General features: G+C 33.9%; 1 protein-coding gene across 2 annotated transcripts; it reads left to right on the top strand.

Annotated features, from left to right (window-relative positions):
* The first annotated feature begins 892 nt into the window (after positions 1-892).
* On the top strand, positions 893-14,577 carry LOC139690371 (gamma-soluble NSF attachment protein-like). 2 transcript variants are annotated; one of them, XM_071587799.1, is made up of 10 exons: positions 893-1,005; positions 1,241-1,308; positions 1,435-1,519; positions 1,616-1,633; positions 1,896-2,103; positions 4,219-4,289; positions 9,692-9,869; positions 10,468-10,788; positions 11,840-11,944; positions 12,474-14,577. In XM_071587799.1, exons 1-9 carry the CDS (start codon positions 947-949, stop codon positions 11,924-11,926), a joined length of 1,095 nt encoding a protein of 364 aa, XP_071443900.1. In that variant the 5' UTR covers positions 893-946; the 3' UTR covers positions 11,927-11,944; positions 12,474-14,577. The 2 variants fall into 2 exon arrangements, with proteins under 2 accessions (XP_071443900.1, XP_071443899.1); XM_071587798.1 differs by lacking the exon at positions 12,474-14,577 and having other exon boundaries at positions 11,840-12,131.
* Positions 14,578-18,787: the final 4,210 nt, after the last annotated feature.

Below are 18,787 nucleotides of genomic sequence, written 5' to 3'. Positions count from 1 at the left end.
CAATACTAATCCCAATAATCTCAGATATTCACACATTATGCTAATGGGATCAGTTCTTACCTCTCTGCAACCTGTGGTTTCCCAGAAAGATATGGTACCCGAAGAATCAGCTTGGGTTAAGTTGGGTTGCTCAAAAGCATGATCCAGTATTGAATCTAGACCCTCAAGGCAGTAGCCCTGCATTACCGACTTGGCTATCATAATTTGGACTAGGATCTCCTTCATCAATTCTTGTAGTCGTGATATCAACATTCCAAATCAAAAATATTTGATAAACCAAGTGATATTTTAGTCACACTATGCCAAAAAACTGGGTTTTAGAGAGAATGGCGCACCTAGAATATATTTATGCGCAAAAAATGGTATTCTCAATTAAAAGTTTCATAAAAAGTTATATTTTTGCTGGTAAGTGAATAATTTTAATCGATTAAGGGAACATGTTTTTACTACTTTAATGTATTTTGAAATAATGCATACTGCAAATTTTTCAGTTCATAGTCAGTTTTGGTACTCCCCATCTTTCAAAGCTGATTCCAGGAGTCATGAACTGTAGGTTATTGTTAGATACAAATTTTGTTATGCACACCAATTTCTTGGGGTCATATATTTATGAGCCGCCTGCTAAGAAATTGGGACTTCTTCGATGCCTGTACGTAGTATTTGCATAGGAATTTATTCCACAGCCTTTTTTTTCAATAATATTTAATGATTGCTTTCAGATAAATTACTATAACAACGCTGCTAGAATCAAGCTGGAGCTATAAAGTTCACACAATAATATGATTTCTTGATGCATTCAACTCCTCTTCTTCAAATTCGCGGAATTAATAGAAGACGAGACAATATCATTACGCTCGATGCAGTAGTGCGGACACCTATCGGGTCTAACATTAAGGTTGGAAATTCCAGTAGAAGGTCGGATGAAAACGTTCTGCTATAAGCCAAAATGGCAAACAATAAGAAAATTGATGAAGGATTAGAACATATACGGGTGGCTGAGAAAAGGTAATCAATTCAACTTGAAATAATATTTGTTACGCCATTTTTTATAGCTGGGGAAATGATTATGTACGCGTATATATAAATCTTTATGAGATCTTTTGGAAGAGCCTATTATGTATTGTCATTTTAAGGTTCAGCTTTTGATGGTCTGGATTTTATACCATGTGTAGTTTATTAATCGGTCTTCGCTGAAAATTCAGTATTGATATTCGTGATACTTATAAAATGTTTTTTTCAGTTTAAAAACGTCTTTGCTAAAATGGAGGCCTGATTATGAGATAGCTTCAGACGAATTCAGTAAAGCTGGTGAGTATTAATCAAGTGCACGTAATTGCCTTAAGATGATATGTTGTGGCACATTTTTACAATTTCATCGGTCATATTTAGAGAAAATTCTGTGGTGATAATTATATTATTTCGTCATTTCACTAGCTACGTGCTTTAAGAATGCCAAATCCTTCGAGCAATGTAAGGAGTGTCTTCTCAGAGCAGCGGACTGTCATAAGCAAAATAAGTCGTATCCTTTTACGCTATCATATTGATTATTCAGGTTAAAATTAGCGTTGTTAATTATATGTTAAACATATGCGCTTTTTCCTTAACTTTTTCGTAGGTGGTTTCATGCTGCGAAGTAAGTATTAATTGTCTCCTCAGGAACTCTTCGGAACCAGATTCAATGTCTAGAATTTAACGTTACAATTATTTTCCAAAATTCCAATAAATGGGAAATTTTTAGTAGTATTATGAATTCACTCCAGCTTTATAATCATTAAGTCAACTTTTGTATGGCATTAGTCCTGTGAATATGTACCATTAATGGGATTGCGTGTACATGTTTCTAGTATCGTTCATCTGTTCACACAATTTTATTAATCCATGAATTTTTTGTTAAGATGTATGGAACAAGCCGTATTGGCTTGCAAAGATCTGGGAGACCTGCGAGATGTACAGTCTCTTGCACAGCGTGCAGCTTATTTGTTTCAACAACATGGGTCGCCTGAATCAGCTGCCCAAGTTTTAGACAAGGCTGGAAAGTTGCTGGAAGCACAATATGCCGATCAAGCTCTGCGGCTTTACCAACAAGCTGCTGATGTTGTAATGGTGAGTGTCCTGCTATCTTAAATAAACTTAATGAAGGCAAGTATTTTACCATACAGAAAATTGTACTATAAAACATCATATTTCATCGTATAAAGTTAAAATCATTTCTAATCCCCAAAAATACATACAGCATGTTTTCCGGAATCTATCACCGGCGTTTCATGTTCTGAAAGTTTAAAATCTGTTCTTTAGCGCTTTTAAGTTTTTTTAAGCGTACTTAAGCTCAATGGTCATAAGCAAAATACTTTGCCATCTATTTTGAAATTATTTAGTAAATAGAATTGATACATGAACTTGGTTCCCGTGTGTTGCAATCTTATAATTATAAAGATTTTCCACTCGAATTATAGTTTCATCCTAAATATCATTATGAAATCTATAATGGATGAAATTGAATGCGTGGTATACACATTCTTGATTGGGTACATACTAAAATAATAAAGGGCAATTGGCATGTTTGTTGCTGGAAGATCAGTTATCATGTTACATTTATCTCATTTCTCTCTGCTAAGTGCCAACCCTGCCGTAATTGGAGTGCAGCAACTGTGGCAGTTAGCATATGCTGTAATACTTACCATCAACTATCGTTGATCTGATTTTTATTTGAACTCACTTTCATTTTTGCTTTCAATCCACTTTGCTTTTCCTTTGATGCATATTGAAAGACCAATTTATTCAAATGCAAATATTTGGGTGAGAATACCTCGTAGAAACTTTGACCTTGGTATAATTTCCCAGCTTATTTGCTCACCTTCACTTTATAGGTTTATTTTAGCGTTTTATTTTCCAGTAAGACAGTCATAATTGACAGTATTACTGAATGGGGATGGCTATTGAAGATTTGAGTCTGTGGTATCAACTCAAGAGCTCTTTTGAACTGAAGTCACTGAGTGGATAAAATGTTTATATAAGTACAGCATGTAGTGCATGCAGATGAATTATAAATAGAGGCTAAGAATGTAAAAAATATATAATAAAAATAGCTGAACAAAAATGGAAGTGGGGTGGCATGTGATTAATTTAAATTGGAAGGAAAAAAATATCACTTCATTAAATCAAATGATTTAAAATTAAATACGTCTAAAGATGGATTATATATGATAATATCAATCGTTAAATTGTGGTCAAGGGAAGTTTCTTCATTGTGAAAAACTTTCTTACCTGTACTGTGGTTTTATTACTGAAGTCAATCTAAGAAGAATCAAAGTTTGCTCTTTCCCTGGCTTTGAGATTTGAGAACAATATTATGTTTTTTTACAAGAAGACACAGCAAAGGAGGGTTCTTTCAGTTAGCTGAAGCTTGTCTCATGCAAATTTAATGATTTAGTAGGGACAAAATAAACTGAATTGTACAGTAGATTACAGAAATAGATTGCCCTAGTCAAAATGCCTTTTCTGTTGTGTGAAGATTTTAAGAACATGGGAAAGAAATTCATTAAATTTCATTTGTGATCACCTGATTAGTTAATTTTATGCTATTTCTAAATAGTTCAGTGAGGAGAACTTATTTATTTATACGTAAGAACAATGTTTACTATTACCTAGTTTCATTCTTATTCTTTAAAGAATATACCTCCAGGGAAACCCCAAAACAACTGAAAACATCAAATGGATGCTACTAAGTGTTCATCCTTATTTTTTCCTAATGATGAGGCAGAATAGTACCAACACTTTGAGCTGACTAAATTAAGTTTCAAGGTCTTTAGAGTGTGTCTATTGCTTGCCTGCTAGCAGCATGTCTGTGAATGTCAACAAAGCTAGGAATAAGTGTTCCATCAATAGCTTAGAGTTTTTAGGCTCTGTTCTTGCATTATCCTGTGATAATCTTCTGTTTAGATGCAGCCTTAAAGTTTTATGTTAACCCTAATTGAGCCAACCATTTTAGCTGGAGAAATGTTGTCTTATAATAATTATTATTATTTAACTGTATTCCAAATTTGGGAAATATGCCATGCATAAGTGCATCAAGTATAGCAACTTAAATTTAGACGTTGAAATATTGCTAATTTTCTCATATCAGTGGTTGGTAAGGTTTGTGTAGGGAGTGTTGGTGTATTATCTCTCACAAGTTAGCTTTTGCACCCTTTATACAATACTCATTATTGTGTATTTCAGATTGAAGATAATCCCAAGCATGCTGCAGAGTTTTGTAGCAAGGTGGCACGGATCATGGTAAAGTTACAAATGTAAGTTGCTCTTCAAATTAAATTTCTCTTTCAATTGTTTATTTCTGTAAAATAATTTTTGTATTCCCTATTTTGAGAAGATTATGTCATTGAAACATTCACATTTCATAATAACTTGCCTTTCCCTTGAGAGATAGTTGGTAGTCGGTTAGTATATCCTGATAGATAGATAAAATAATTGTGAAGATATTTATGTGGAAATTATTAAGTGATTCATAGTATAATAGCAATATAGTAGTAATGGATTGGTACCACTTTTTCATGCTTGATTCTAATATCTAGGGACTAATCATTAGACATCTGGTATTCATTTTAGTTTCACCCAGAAATAATGGCAATTATAATGATGCAAAAGACTTCAACTTCAGAGAAACTATATTTCAATGGCACATTAAAAAAATAGGTAATCTTAAGTAGTTATCATTAGTCGCTGATACATACCCATCTACCATAAATACTATTAGCTTCAAGTCGTAGAATCTTTTTTTCTCTCTTTCGTAATTCTTCCTTTCTTAATTGATTTTACTTTAGAAATTTCAGATTTTCATCATTTCACAGAGAATCTTAGTTAGAGGTATGTTGTGTTTTTCTGTAATCCCTTATTTTCTGATAAAATTAATAACTGCTTGACTAGCCAGATGGATTTCCTAATATTTTCTTTGTTATATGTGTATTACTGGATTGTGTCTAGGCTTGAATGTGATGGTTAAATGGTTCAAATTTCCAGTGCACGTTATTTTTGCTCGCAGCAGCTCTTAAAAATTATTTTCTCCAAAATTACTGCCATAGTATGAGTTCTTAGTGGAAAATATATGTGATTATTTTTATGCTTTACTGTGCTATTATGCAAATGACCTCAGACGTTGAGGTTACTAAAAATTACATTAGTACTACTATTACTGTGCTGCTCTATATAGCATTTTCTCCTTTGCTCCACCAAATTAATAGTTTTGAAAAAATGAAAGATATGGATTTATCATTGATGTCACTAATTTCTACCTGTAGTTTGTGTTTATAGATGGGGACCATATAGCCCTTTGTTACATTACTGAAGTTATAGTATAGTTCAAAATTATCGTAAATACTGATGTGTTATCAACTCATAGGAAACCTGATAACACGCTAGGAGTGGTTTATCAAGATGCTAGGGACATTAGGGTCACCAGTGATGTAAATGTTCCCAAATATTAAGTGGCATATGGTACATTCATAATCAGTGGAATAAACTTTTTAGTCCACATTTTAATCCAATACCAAAACTCCACTTCATATTCATTGGATGTTTAAATCAGGGGTTTCTACCTGGGACAAGGGCCTCCATTATTATTAAACTTGTAAAAACTGTACTTTGATTTCCTTACGAGTATATATTTACATTTTTAACTAAATTAAATGGAATGTTAATGTTTACTTTGCGTACAGTGAAGTTAATTATATGTTTACACATGTAGAAAAAAAAGGAAAAAAAGTTATTATTGAGTCAAAATTGAAGTATAAGAGTAACAGGATTCAGTCTCAAAAGGGTTTCATAGGTCACCTTCTTGTGTGAAATAATGTGGCGTATGGTATCTGTTTTGCTTTCCCAAGATTGATTCATAAAACTTATAAGAATGGTTAGTTTTAAGAATTAGTTATTCATTCTACAGTGTAGGATATCAATTATGATGCCTACATTTAATATGAATGTAAAACAGAAATCATCCTTTGCACATTTCATTCATGCAAAACCAAGATGTTCTGTGTATTCTTTACTCATATGTTCAGAATCTCCCTTTAAACATGATATTAATTGCTTAGAACTCCATATTTCAGGTGGTTATATGTTCTTTAATTATTCTTCTTCTCTTCCTAAGAAAATGACCACATTTCAAGTAATTCAATGAAAAACCATTAGTGCTGTACCTAAGAGAAAGAATATTCACAGCCAAGATACAGAAGTAATGATAAATACCAAGATAAGAGCAAATAGCAAGGAGATGACTGGCTATATTTATTAATTTTTCAAAGGAAGCTAATCTATTTCCCTTAGTTTTAAGGCAATGCTTTCAGGAATTCGACACCAGTATAACAAGGGTTCTTAGCAAACATAGCCATGTTATTAGTAGTTATCCTCAAGTCATTACACGCTCTTGTGCTGTGCCAAAGTATGCAGCATTGGTTATCAAATTAGACATTGCTTTCTTTTACGGTTCAATGATATTTGTATGGGAAAATATACATACAGGGAACAGTTAAAATTTTAAAAAGTAGTCTACAGCTACATGTCCTTGGAACTTTACCGAGGATTCTCACAGCCAATTTTTGCAGCCTAAAGAGGTGCATGAAATGATATGCTAAATAGCGAAAGCTATTCCATATTTCAGTCAACTATGAATGAATACATGATAAACTGAGAGAGTCGTACCATTGCCAACCAGGGTCACAATTTTCCTCTGGGGATAACAACCTATTTTAACTTTAGAGCTTATATTATTAACATGATTTTCTCAGGATAGAATCTTTTGGATATACATCCCCAAGAATTTAGTCAAAGTAGAAGGCTTAAGAGAGGACCCATTAATAATCAAAAGTGTGGAGGTTAAAATTTTTCTTTAATGGGAATGAAATTTGATAAATGTTGTTTTTTCATTGTTCTTGAATACCAAATTATCTTCTAACCATTTATTCAAACTGTCAGTATTTGCCATTTTCCCAAAGAGAATTTTCCTCACATTTCCTCCCTGATACTGCATGATTAACTGAGCCAAAAACCTTTTTAAAGTCACAGAAAGCACCAGTAACATTATACCTTTAGTCAAGTTCAAGAAGGATGTTATGAATGATATGTATGTATTGCAGTTTCAGTTGATTTTTTTTCATGAAGGCAACTTGAGAATCAGGAAGAATAATGAGTTTACTTAAGAAGTACAACAATCTATTGCGCATAACTTATTTCAGAATCTTGAAGAAAAGAGATAGTATAGAGGTCTATAGGATAGGTCCATAATTATTCATGTTTTGTGGGTCACCTCCTTTGAATTCTTGGAATACTTCAGATTCTTTTCATCTATTTGGGAATGTGCCTGAAGATAGAGATTCATTGACTAAATATGTAATAACATCAATCATTAAACAATTATCAATGCCTTTTAGTAGAGAGCGTGGTATATTATCATATCCAGCTGAGTGCTTCCTGCTTATTTTTTAAATTATACTGTCAACATCTCTGTGATATGCAGGATGAAAAAAAGGTAGTTTTAGTTGCGAGATTCATACCCTGAGATAATTCATTAAGCCTTAGTTGGTGGCTTTTGAGTTTTAGAATTCTAGTTATGGAATTGAGAAAATGTTCATTCAGTAGATAAGCAATATGATATTGGTTGGTAACAAGAGCATTATAATGAGATACAGCTTGTTTACTCAACAATTGAAGTTTTGAGGGATATGTAGCATTATTAATGAGGTTGCAAGCAGATTTACTACAATTTTTGAAGGAATTAATGCCACACATACTATAGTTCCTCGTAGTGTGCATCACCAAATTATTGTTTTCCTTTTTGATGGACTTATAATATGATCTCAAAAGGGCTCCGTCATTTTATTTCAGATTATTGAAGACTTTTCTTAGAATAGCAGAAAAAGCCCTTATTTCTTGAGTTACCCATTTGCAATTAATTTTCTGGGGGACTAAAGTTTCCACAGGCATCAGTGGAAAGCATATATCAAAGCAATGTGAGAAAATCTCATGGATGTTGTTGAATTTAGAGTCAAATTCATTGTTAGTAAAGACAATCCCAGGGTTCCATGTGAAGTAATAGTTGAACATGAGTAAAAATGCTTATGTTGGCCCCCACTATGAAATGTTCTAAAGTCACCATCGAATAGTAACTTTGACAACTGGAATTTATGGTCAGAGAAGTACATATCCAAATTTAGACTTTCAATTGGTACAATGTTGGCGAAGATGTTGTCAATGATAGAGGAGAAGGAAACTTTGTAGGTTCATTTATGGAAAGGGACAATTTAAAAGTCATTATAGTATTTATTAAGTGATTTCTCTGAGTAGACAAAGAACCAAACTCAGCATTGAAGTCATCACAGATTTGGACTCTCTTTGTTTAAGTTCCCATTGTCTGCATTCCAACCATTGTGTCATATGGGGCTGCGACTCATTTTTCCTCTTGACTTTTTGTTTTATGTAAACAGCTTTGTTCTGGGTAGTTATGTAGTATCATTCTACCCCTGTATTGTTGACAGTGGAACCTGATTCATTCTTGTCTATGAGAGTTTGCCATCAGAATACCTACTGGCAACTTAGATTATGGGAGCCTTACATCAACCTAATCCTCACGTAAAGAAGTTTTTGGAACTCCATTGAAAGGAAATATCCTTCCATAAATAAACCATAAAATGTTGGTAAGGCAAGGTTTATGGGAATCAAATGCCATTATCCTATTTGTGTTGTTCTGAGAACTGAATATGAAAGCACTTGTTCATGTTTTTCTTTCTGAAAACAGTAATTCCATCAATCCAACTGGTTTAGAGTGAAAATCTTAATAAATTAGGTCAGTTAATCTACTCTAGTACTGTAAGTAAGTTTCAATTATCTAGCATATCTTAAAACCAGAGATCTACCAAAGAATTAATGCTAATCCATGGAATTTTGACTCCTTTGAACAAATTTCATGAAAATATAGGATCTCACTCAGGGCCCAGGAAAATGGGCACCAAAAACTGTTGAGGTCATCTCTATTTATAACTAGGGTTAGCAGTAATGCTTTCTGTTTCTGTCAGATTTCTGTTCATTTAATCAATTGCATCTCAATATTTAACTGCTCACACTTTTCCATGTGACCTAATTGTGAATAGATAGTATATATTATGGAATACTTCAATCATGCCACACAATGAAAATATTAAAGTCTGCCATTCACAATTATACAACGATGAAAAGATTTGGTATCAATTGTTAAAAATTCCTAATTTAAAAAATGGAAAAGATGACAGAGTAAATATTTTATTGGTATCATACCCTTTTGAATATTGCATTTCATGTTCCCCTGTTGAAGAAAGAGTCTTAAAAATATTGTTATTTTTTATGGCTGAATCTAAAATATGAAGGCAGTAGATTTTTGTTACTTTTTGGGAGAAATGCTACTTTTATTGGATAATTGTGTTTCAAAATTCTTACTATTTTTCATAGATTTCATTCGCTTTTCATGAAGCAGGCTCTGGAAAAAGCACATAATTAGGAATGTGTAATTATGGAGCAAATAATCAGTACATTTTTTTCGTGGTTTTATATGAGTTGAGGCAACTTGAAATTGGCCGACCTTGGATGTGATAATCGTACAGGACTGAAGAATTTTACAGTTTTGGAAATGTTTGTTTTTAACGTGTTATGACCATGACAATCTTTCTAGGTATGATCAGGCTGCAGATGCTCTGAGAAGGGAAATTGGCCTCCAACAGCAGTGTGAATGCACTGCAGCTGTTGGGAGGTTGGCCGTAGCCCTTGTTTTAGTACAGCTGGCTAGGGAGGACACTGTTGCAGCTGAGAAAGCATTTAAAGAATGGGGAAACTACTGTGACCCTGAAGAAGTAAGTTAGAGATTTTGTATAACATTACATTGTATAACATTATAAAACATTGACTTCAAAAGCCTGGGGAAAATACCCTATGTCAACATTTTTTTCCCCTAAATTAGCCATGTATCAGATGGATCAATTTGAATACTCCTGCATGGCTCCTCTAATCAACCAATATTACGGAAGTGTAACTGCTTGGAAACTTCCAGAACATAATGTATACTACTACTGTGAGTCTCAAGAAGTCTCTAAGCAAGTCACCTTAAGTTTGTTTTTCGAAGGGAATAGCCTCCATTGGTTGATAATATAACTTTAATGATAAGAACTTCTCTGTGTGTATCAAACTCTTATTGTATGGATTCATTGTTCATGATTATATAAGTCACCCTAAGTTTGTTTTTCGAAGGGAATAGCCTCCATTGGTTGATAATATAATTTTAATGATAAGAACTTCTCTGTGTGTATCAAACTCTTATTGTATGGATACATTGTTCATGATTATATATGAATTATTCTAATGTGAATATAAGCATAATGTTTATTAATGTAATGCATTCTAAAAATTACTCTCCATAAAATTAATCATGGAATAATTATGTTAATAAAATAGGTGCAGACCCTAGAGATGTTACTTCAAGGCTTTGATGAAGAAGATGGTGATATGGTTTCAAGAGCTCTGCACAGCCCTTTTATTCGCCATATGGATGTTGAATACTCCCGTTTGGCTCGTGATCTTCCATTGCCCAAAGGCATTGTATTGCCTAAGCCAGCTAAAGATGGTTCTACAGCATCACCATCTACCTCCCAACGTGATGAACCTGTGCCCACTCTGTCATCACTCTTAAAGGCTCCAGTCAGGGAGAATGCTACTTCTTCATATGTCTCTCCTAATGCTCCTCCAGCTGGTGATGGTGCTAGTTCTTTGGCTAAGGTAACTTCTTTCTGGTCTCTATTGTGATGTTACTATCATTTTCAATTTTTACTGCTATAAACATAGCCAACTTTTATTTTTTAGTTTCAGTAGTTCATCAACTAAATTATTTATCAACTCTTGTATGCATTATTATTGGTTTTGTCAAACCCATGTAATTTGTTGATTTTGCAATGAATATGACAACACTCGGGGGGACTTCCAATCAAATGTCATGCAAAATTATCAATATTGCATACTAAGCAAAGTGGAAGAGTATATTGCTCTGCTGCTAAGGTTGGCTAAATCATTTTCTGGCTTCCAAGTATTAGTACGCAGCTGTGTATATTTACAATTTTTGTCCGTGATCTTAAAGAAAAGGTCTATCGATGATGTCAACCGATTGCTGATGTCTGTGCTAGATCAGCCATGTTCACACCTTATTCCCAATTTTCAATGATTTTACATTTCATTTTTACTGTTATTTTTATTTTCTGATGACTTTCTTCTTATCAAGAGGGATTTTTCTTTGTGGTCATATAAAAAAATATGTGCAAAATATTATTTGAATTTGCACAAAAAAATTACTAATAATATGTTTGAGCTCAAGTTTGGAAAAATGTGTGATCACTAGCAATGCTAAGATGCTAGCTGAGCGACTGCTAGAGAAAGACGGCAGTAGCAGGCATGCAAAGAAAATGGGAATTCCGCTATCCTCGTCACTTATTATGCGAAAAGTCACTCGTTAAGCGAGTAGTTTTTGGGACCAATATATTTGCTCATTATGCAAATTACTCACTGTGTGGGGTGCTCGTTAAGCAAGGTTCCATTGTATATTATATCTCTTATTTTAAAGTTGCAAAATGCAGAAATTTTTATTAGTGATCGGAAAACTATAAAACCCATGTTCTTCTTTCTACACTACTTCTGTTCAATTTTGGTTTGTGGGATTTATAAGGAAGATTTTTCAGGCAGTAAATTTTAAAATAAGGATTTAACCTAGGACTTTTAGCACTCAACTTGGCCACCACCATGGTGAGACATAATATTTTGATTTTTTGTGTTTGCCCAGGAGTTTGATGCTACAGAAGAAAAGCGACCAGAGCCTACTAGTGGTGCTGATGCCAATGAGGAAGAGGATGAAGATGACCTGCACTGAAGATGTGGCCAGCCAATAGTTTGTAACATTTTTATTCTTTATAAAGTCATTTACTTTGTAAAAAAATTTCCTTGCTCATTAGCGAAAAGTAAGGAGTGTTTTTTTGTGATACCTTATGCCTTTCTGGTATGCTATAGCCTTTTTATGTAATTTTTTGAGCTTAGCAAAAAAAAAGAATGACCTCTTCTCTGTTTCCATTTAATTTGACCACAGTTGGAAGTATTATTCAATTTCTGGTGGCAGCTCTCATTCAACATAACATATTTGAAATACATTTAGAACATTAAATGGCTACCTAATTCATGGCTTTTTCATTTATTTTTGGCCCGCTGCTATGAACTTCAATAAAGCATAAGTATTTTGAGTACTGATTATTAAAATGGATGGCCATTGAGATACGACTTGTTTGTAGTATGATGCATTTTCAAGGAAGCTGGTAGAGATTCCTATCTCAGTAGGAAATATTGATGACTTAGGGCTAATGAATGAATATACAGGCTAATTACTTGTTCAATTTTAAACCATAATTCAGAATCCTCTTTGGCAGGACAGGAGCATGACCCTCGTTCAGCTGTGGCTGGCTCCTATTAGCCAACTATTGGCAGGGTAACCAGTTTCCCTTAATATTCTGAATGAGTTAGTGGAATTCTGAATGGAAAAGTCAGCTTTTCATGTGCCATGCACATGTTTCTCATGCCCTGATCCTGTGCATTGGTGTTTATTCTACTTTGGAAATTCCTGATATCGTGTGATTCTCAAGTTGTCACATTCTGATTGGATACATCTGTTACTTTGTTTGTCCAAATAATCCACCTTTTCAGCTCATTGACCTTGATTATTAATTTAAATGTCCATTTAGAATATCATGCATTTTGATATGTACAACCGCTGTATGGCTAATGCAATTCCAGTACCATTCCAGTTCCAAATTATTTTCTTTGTGAGTCCAGATCGTTTTCAATGCAAAGTTTTTTTAAAGACGGGAATCATCAAAAAATGATATCAATCCCCTTTTAATGGCATTTTTTCGCTATTAGTTATTTAGGAAAACAAAATTGTTACTCTAATTCTGAGTTTGTCAATATTTTTTGTAGTGATTTGTGTTGTGAGTGAAGCATATATTTTTTATTAAATCTTTTCAACCTTATTTCAATGAACTCTATGTACTTAATGACTCAGTTGAGTCAGTATGTCAGTTGAGTGCTCAATATTAAATTGCAATAGAAAATATGAAAACTCAAAAGTCTATGTGGGCTTGAGTTAAACTTCAACTTGGCTTCTGTTATAATTGTAATTCGTAATAAAACTCAGCAGTTGCAATGAATTTGTAGTTAATTTTGTAAAGGTACCTGTAATATTAAACACAAAAATAATAAAAACTATATAGTTTATATTTTATGCACCATATTATAAAATCATGAAATTCATGTGTATGATGCATAAGTAAAATGTTTAAATCTAATGCACATGTATTGTGTTGTCACTGTTTACAGAGTGAGTGTGTAGCAAAGGTATGAGAATTGTGATTAATTGAAAAGTATGTTACTGTGTGAACGAGCATATGGGTGCTTTGCATGAGCCTCTTATTCACTAGTTCCTTTGTGGGGCAACTCAGCTGTTAGATGTTTATTACCTCTATTTATAAGTGGAGTGTAAATATTAGGAAAACTAAGATCTATTTTTTGTGATGTAGCCGTGCAAGTATTGTTAAAAGCTTGATTACATAAATCTGTGAGTACCTATTGCTGCGAGGTAAGAGAGTTGTGAAAATACCAAGAGTCTCTTCCTTTGGCTCAAAAACTTAACTATCATGTATTCATGTTATGTTTATTCTTTATATTCAATTGTATTTGCAGTGTGTGTAACAATCATTTAAAATGTCTAATTGTTCTTTTAAGAAATGTCATCATAGTCTAGCGTTTCATTTACTTTTCTTTTCATTGAGTCCATTATTTATAGTCACTAATGTCAAGATAGCAAAAAATATTTTTTTAAATCCCTTGTTTTTATGAAAAAATTTTTTTTTGCTTCTCATTAACAGCATATTCATGTCATAGTTTATTAATGATTGGATGGTATACATTGTTATCCCTGCTAGCTGTGATTTCGGTTTGCTTGAGACAGCAAAAATGTTTGGAAGAAATTGTTACGAGTTAATTAATTAAATCGGTTCTCTCCTTTGTCCAACATACTTTTACGTAAAGATTTTAAGGCCACTAGGTTTATGTTGTGGGGAAATAATTTATTGAAAATAATAATATTTGGCTGAAGTGTATTTGATATCTTAACAAGTCTTCAAAAAATAATTTGTTTTAATTACATTTTACTCAAAAACATTTTTTTAACTGCAAGTAGGCTAGAAAATTTAGATTCTTGTTTATTTTTTCTCTAATTGAATCAAAGTCCAATGAATAAATCCAATGTATCATATCTGTCTCTTCTCTTGGAGGCATATGGAACAGTTTATGTCAGAACTGAAATTTATGAGAGAATCTAAAAATAATAGATTCCCATTGTTGAATTACTATTGTCGTGAATTAAGAATATAATTTGCATGTGATTATGGAGTATTTACCATGGATCATGTAAATAAAATGTGAAAAACTGGAAATTTTCACATAAAATGTAGGTTCTTAAAATATATTAAAACTTACATTCCTTTAACAAACTCTGTCTTGTTGTTATTATTGATTGTATGCCAGCCATTCTTGTGAGCCAAAAGTTTCTCTTTTATTTACTTAAGCTGATATCATTGAAAGAATGTCACATGAACAATCTTTTAAAAATGATGTAAGCTTTAAAATACCATTAGTCATGACCAAATCATTTCCCAAACATGCTGTGAAGAATCATATTTCAGGTTACTTTAAGACAGTTATTGTCCAAAATTAAAATGCTAGATGGGTTTTACTTTTATATGCCTGAAATACTTATTTGACCACAATCAATGCAGAATGAACCCTTCCTACAATATCCAGCATAACTCTTTCTTCAACCCCCAGTGATCTTTGAAGAAAATTTTAGGGTGTATTAATTTGGTGGAGGGCCGTGTATGTTAGTTATATGTAGGAGAAAATCTTTGTGGGAAGGGATGATTTTTTCCCCTTCATTTATCCATGTTGTAATCAAAAGTAAATCATCTCCAGTACTCTTTGGTTTGAAAACCAAAAAGTACAGGTGATAATTACAGGAATTCCTGAGGCAGCTTTGACATCTTCCCCAAAATGGGTTCAAGTCTAATGTAGGTTGTGTGTGTGGTGGTGTCATTGAATCTTGGAGTTCTCAAATCCAAGCATGAGCAAGGTTTATACGGCAGAATTTAAGCCAATAAGATGTTATACATAGTATGAAATGCAATGATACTATTTCTTAAATTTGCTGACTACTCCAGCCCACTGCAATCTTAATTCCAGATTTTCCCAACACTTCCTCTCACCTGCAATATCTTTCTTATGAATTACTTTGTGTGTGTGAATAATTGGAAAAAGAAAAGTTAACTCGTCAGATAAAAATTATCTCAAAGATTGATGGTATACTTAAGATGATCGCAATATCTTTTCTTTTTTATCAATCTTGTTTTTACAATTTTAATTTATTTCGCAAAATGTATCCTTTCTTTTCAAAAATTGATGTTCTTAGTAAGCATGGGGTCTAAGAGTAGTGCAAGATGACCATAATCGCCAATGTACCATGAATACCAAGGACTATTATAGGGATAATGATAGGGATCGAGATGGTGCAGGGGCTAACGTACTGGCTTCCCACTCAGAGGGACCTGGTTCAAATCCCAGCGGTGTTGAATATTTTCAGAGGTATCTCGATCCCTACTTGAGATGCTTAATAGAGGGCACAGTGGAGATGGTGCGGGGGCTAATGTACTAGCTTCCCACTCAGAGGGCCCGGGTTCAAATGTAATATCTTTGTAAAAATTTTTGGGTGTCTGTTTATTCATGAAGATAGTATGTAACTTCAAAATGTTATCAGGCATGTGATTATTAGTATTTCTCAGCCTTAAACATGTGATCTAAACTCCTTAGTTATGGAGCTATGGCCACCCAAACATTCCTTTGAGCTAACCCTGTAGTTGTAAATGCTTGATTGCCGTAGAACATGTTCATAAAAATGAGCTGAACATTTCTAAAAAATTCACAAAATATTTTTGTAAATACCTAGTATTTTTTGTCGACAATCACGCATTTCAAGATGTCAACTGAAATCACAAAATCCTTGTAGTTTGTGTGTTGACATCCATGATCAAAATAATTGATAATTACTCCAAATTATTTTTCTTTCAATTCTGCTAACTAGTGATTTTTCGGGTACCAGATCTCCCTGGGAAACCATAACTGGTACAGGGAAAGAAGCTGGCACCCCTATCCTGATGTGTGATGCCGTCGGGCTTAGTACTGGGTGAACTCTACCATCATCTACCAAACCGACCTTCAGGCTGATTACTGTGTTTATGGTTTTTTTTAATGCTAATTAGAAGAGAAAATACTCGATAGCCACACCAATGAAATTATCATAGTTAACGAGGAAGTAAGATTGGGGCAGGAAAAAATGTGAACCAAACAACCGTGGACCTGAAATGTGGAGAGAGAATCAATGTTACTGAGGATGAAATTGTGCCATCATTAATTATAATCAATCTTCTAATCCTCAGCAATTCCCTTGTTTGTCTGATTTGATATTATTCCATCATAGCTAATTAAATATCTAAATAATAGATATTCAATTTTAATGTTGATTTTTCAGACTATCACAAAATAGGCTCTCTTTGCCAAAAGTGAATTTAGAGAATCATTTTTACCACCAATAAATAATATTTTTTGTTAATAATTTCCTGATTGGAAGATGGGAATAGCTTGCTCTCGGGTTAAAAAAGTTACTGTAAAAAACAACTTTTTGTAGGGAATTTCAGGTGCCATTATGATAGGGTGAGTATTTTTCGTATGTCCTGAATTAAATAGTTATGGTAAAAAAGAAATTTTTTCAGTGCCATCTTGAAACATGTAATCAGTACAAAAAATTCTAGGTATTTACACATTTGTGACTTTATTTGAAAAAGTTCCACTCGATCCTTTGAATATACCTTGCCCCAATTAAGGGTTTCGTGTAAAACTGCAGAATTAGCTAGATGTAATTTTTGCGTTGCCATATCTCCTTAGCAAATGATATTTTTGCTGTGATGCATGTTGTCTGTTATGTGAGGCATTAATTGTGGACCTATTCCCACCTTTCATTTAGAATAACTTAATGCCGGCGCCAGATCTCCGTCAACTCTTCACCATTCCCTGAGAACCATACCCCTGCAAAATCACTCCATCCATCCGCAATGTTGGAAATGACCTACAATATCAGTCGCTCTCCGTAATCACCACTGATGCTTCCAAAGTGGGAAAAATATTCTCAGGATATAGTTATAATGAAAGGGAGAGGGACACAAAAGGGCAGATACGAGTTTAGTGGTGAAGGTGGGAGGGGAAGGATTCTTAGCCGAAAAAGTATTCAAACCAGAAACCACAAATCTTCGTTTTTCCGAGCCCACCCCCTGATCACTATTTATATACATATGTAAGCATCCTAACCAAAAATGTCGTCCCTTCTGTATCCCTTGCCAACATTACCCGGCCAGAATTCATGTCCGTATCGCATCAACGCAGCGATTTTTTGCATGAAAGAGCTCGCCATAGTAGTTAGTTGTACATTATGTTAAGTTAAATAATATCCTATTTGACTTTTTCATTAATTCACTATTAGCTATGCCTGACGATAAGGATTACCATGAAGTATCAAAAAGTGTGAAGTTTCCTAAAATTCTACGGGTGTGCAAATTTGGCTTTGATAGAAATAAAAGCATGACTCCAGCTTCCTCAAAGATGTAGGTGTTTGCCCTCCGCGACTGCAATGTGGTTTGAAGTGAACTTACACGCTGAGAGACCTTCGGGTCCCGTCCTTGCCTCCTACTCCTAGCCTTTTATGAGGTCAACGAACGCCACTGACCAGACGAAGATGCAACGGAAAACTTGTCAGGCGACCTTTGTGAACGTGGTTGCAAGAAACCCTTAGTCTTTACTATTGCCGAACTAGAAATACATTTCTATTTTCATTTTTTATTCTTTTTACGTATATAAACTAGAAAATATTTATATTTAAAATGAAGTCTGATGACATTAACATTTTTGAGGAATTTTTTCCATTGTGGATGCATCAAGCAATTGAAACTTTTGAAACAATGATTTTTGTGTTTTAATAAGGCTTTTGACAAGGATGCGATCATCTTGTCCCACGCGCTTCCATAATGGTGGGGTTATTAAGAAAGCGATTTTCACAGACTTCATCCGTCCATCGCTAACTTTACTTCCAACAAAACTCGTGTCCCGTACGACGTAGGAATGTGGTGTTGAAAACAACTCGGCCAACGTAAGTCAGTTGTTTATCGGCGGGTTTGCCGAGAACACCTGAGGAGGAGCGGTTGCAATGGATATATTTATGGAATAAACTTGTTAAGGTATGTGTACTTTTGCGTGCGAATCACAATTATTACAGGGAGGATGTTCGGAAGCATAAGGATTAATGTGTTCGTATCCAATTATTATTGAAGTCTCTTCTTGTTGTCTTGAATATGAGATAGTTAAGTATAACTGGAGTTCCGCATAATCCATATGATGGGAGTACTTCTTGCTATTATACCTGCTAAGAAATCCGTGCATCTATAGGGAATATGACATGGATAATTATTTTCTTCAATGTGTGATAGAAATCCCAGGTACTTCAATTTTGCTGTTGTTTTTGTTTTGCATCCAAAGCCTTGCACAGTGAAAACTATCGTTGAAATATTTTTCTCGTATGTCTTTTTTT

The sequence above is a fragment of the Hetaerina americana genome, unplaced genomic scaffold (genome assembly GCF_022747635.1).
Source record: "Hetaerina americana unplaced genomic scaffold, ioHetAmer1.1.p SCAF_3, whole genome shotgun sequence".
NCBI classification, from domain to species: Eukaryota; Metazoa; Arthropoda; class Insecta; order Odonata; family Calopterygidae; genus Hetaerina; species Hetaerina americana.
This window is presented reverse-complemented; position numbering and strand designations above follow the sequence as displayed.

Coding starts and splice junctions, on each gene's coding strand:
- LOC139690371 (XM_071587799.1), top strand. CDS start 947: ATGGCAAACAATAAGAAAATTGATGAAGGATTAGAACATATACGGGTG. Junction 1,006..1,240: donor ATACGGGTGGCTGAGAAAAG/GTAATCAATTCA, acceptor TGTTTTTTTCAG/TTTAAAAACGTCTTTGCTAA. Junction 9,870..10,467: donor ACTACTGTGACCCTGAAGAA/GTAAGTTAGAGA, acceptor TTAATAAAATAG/GTGCAGACCCTAGAGATGTT.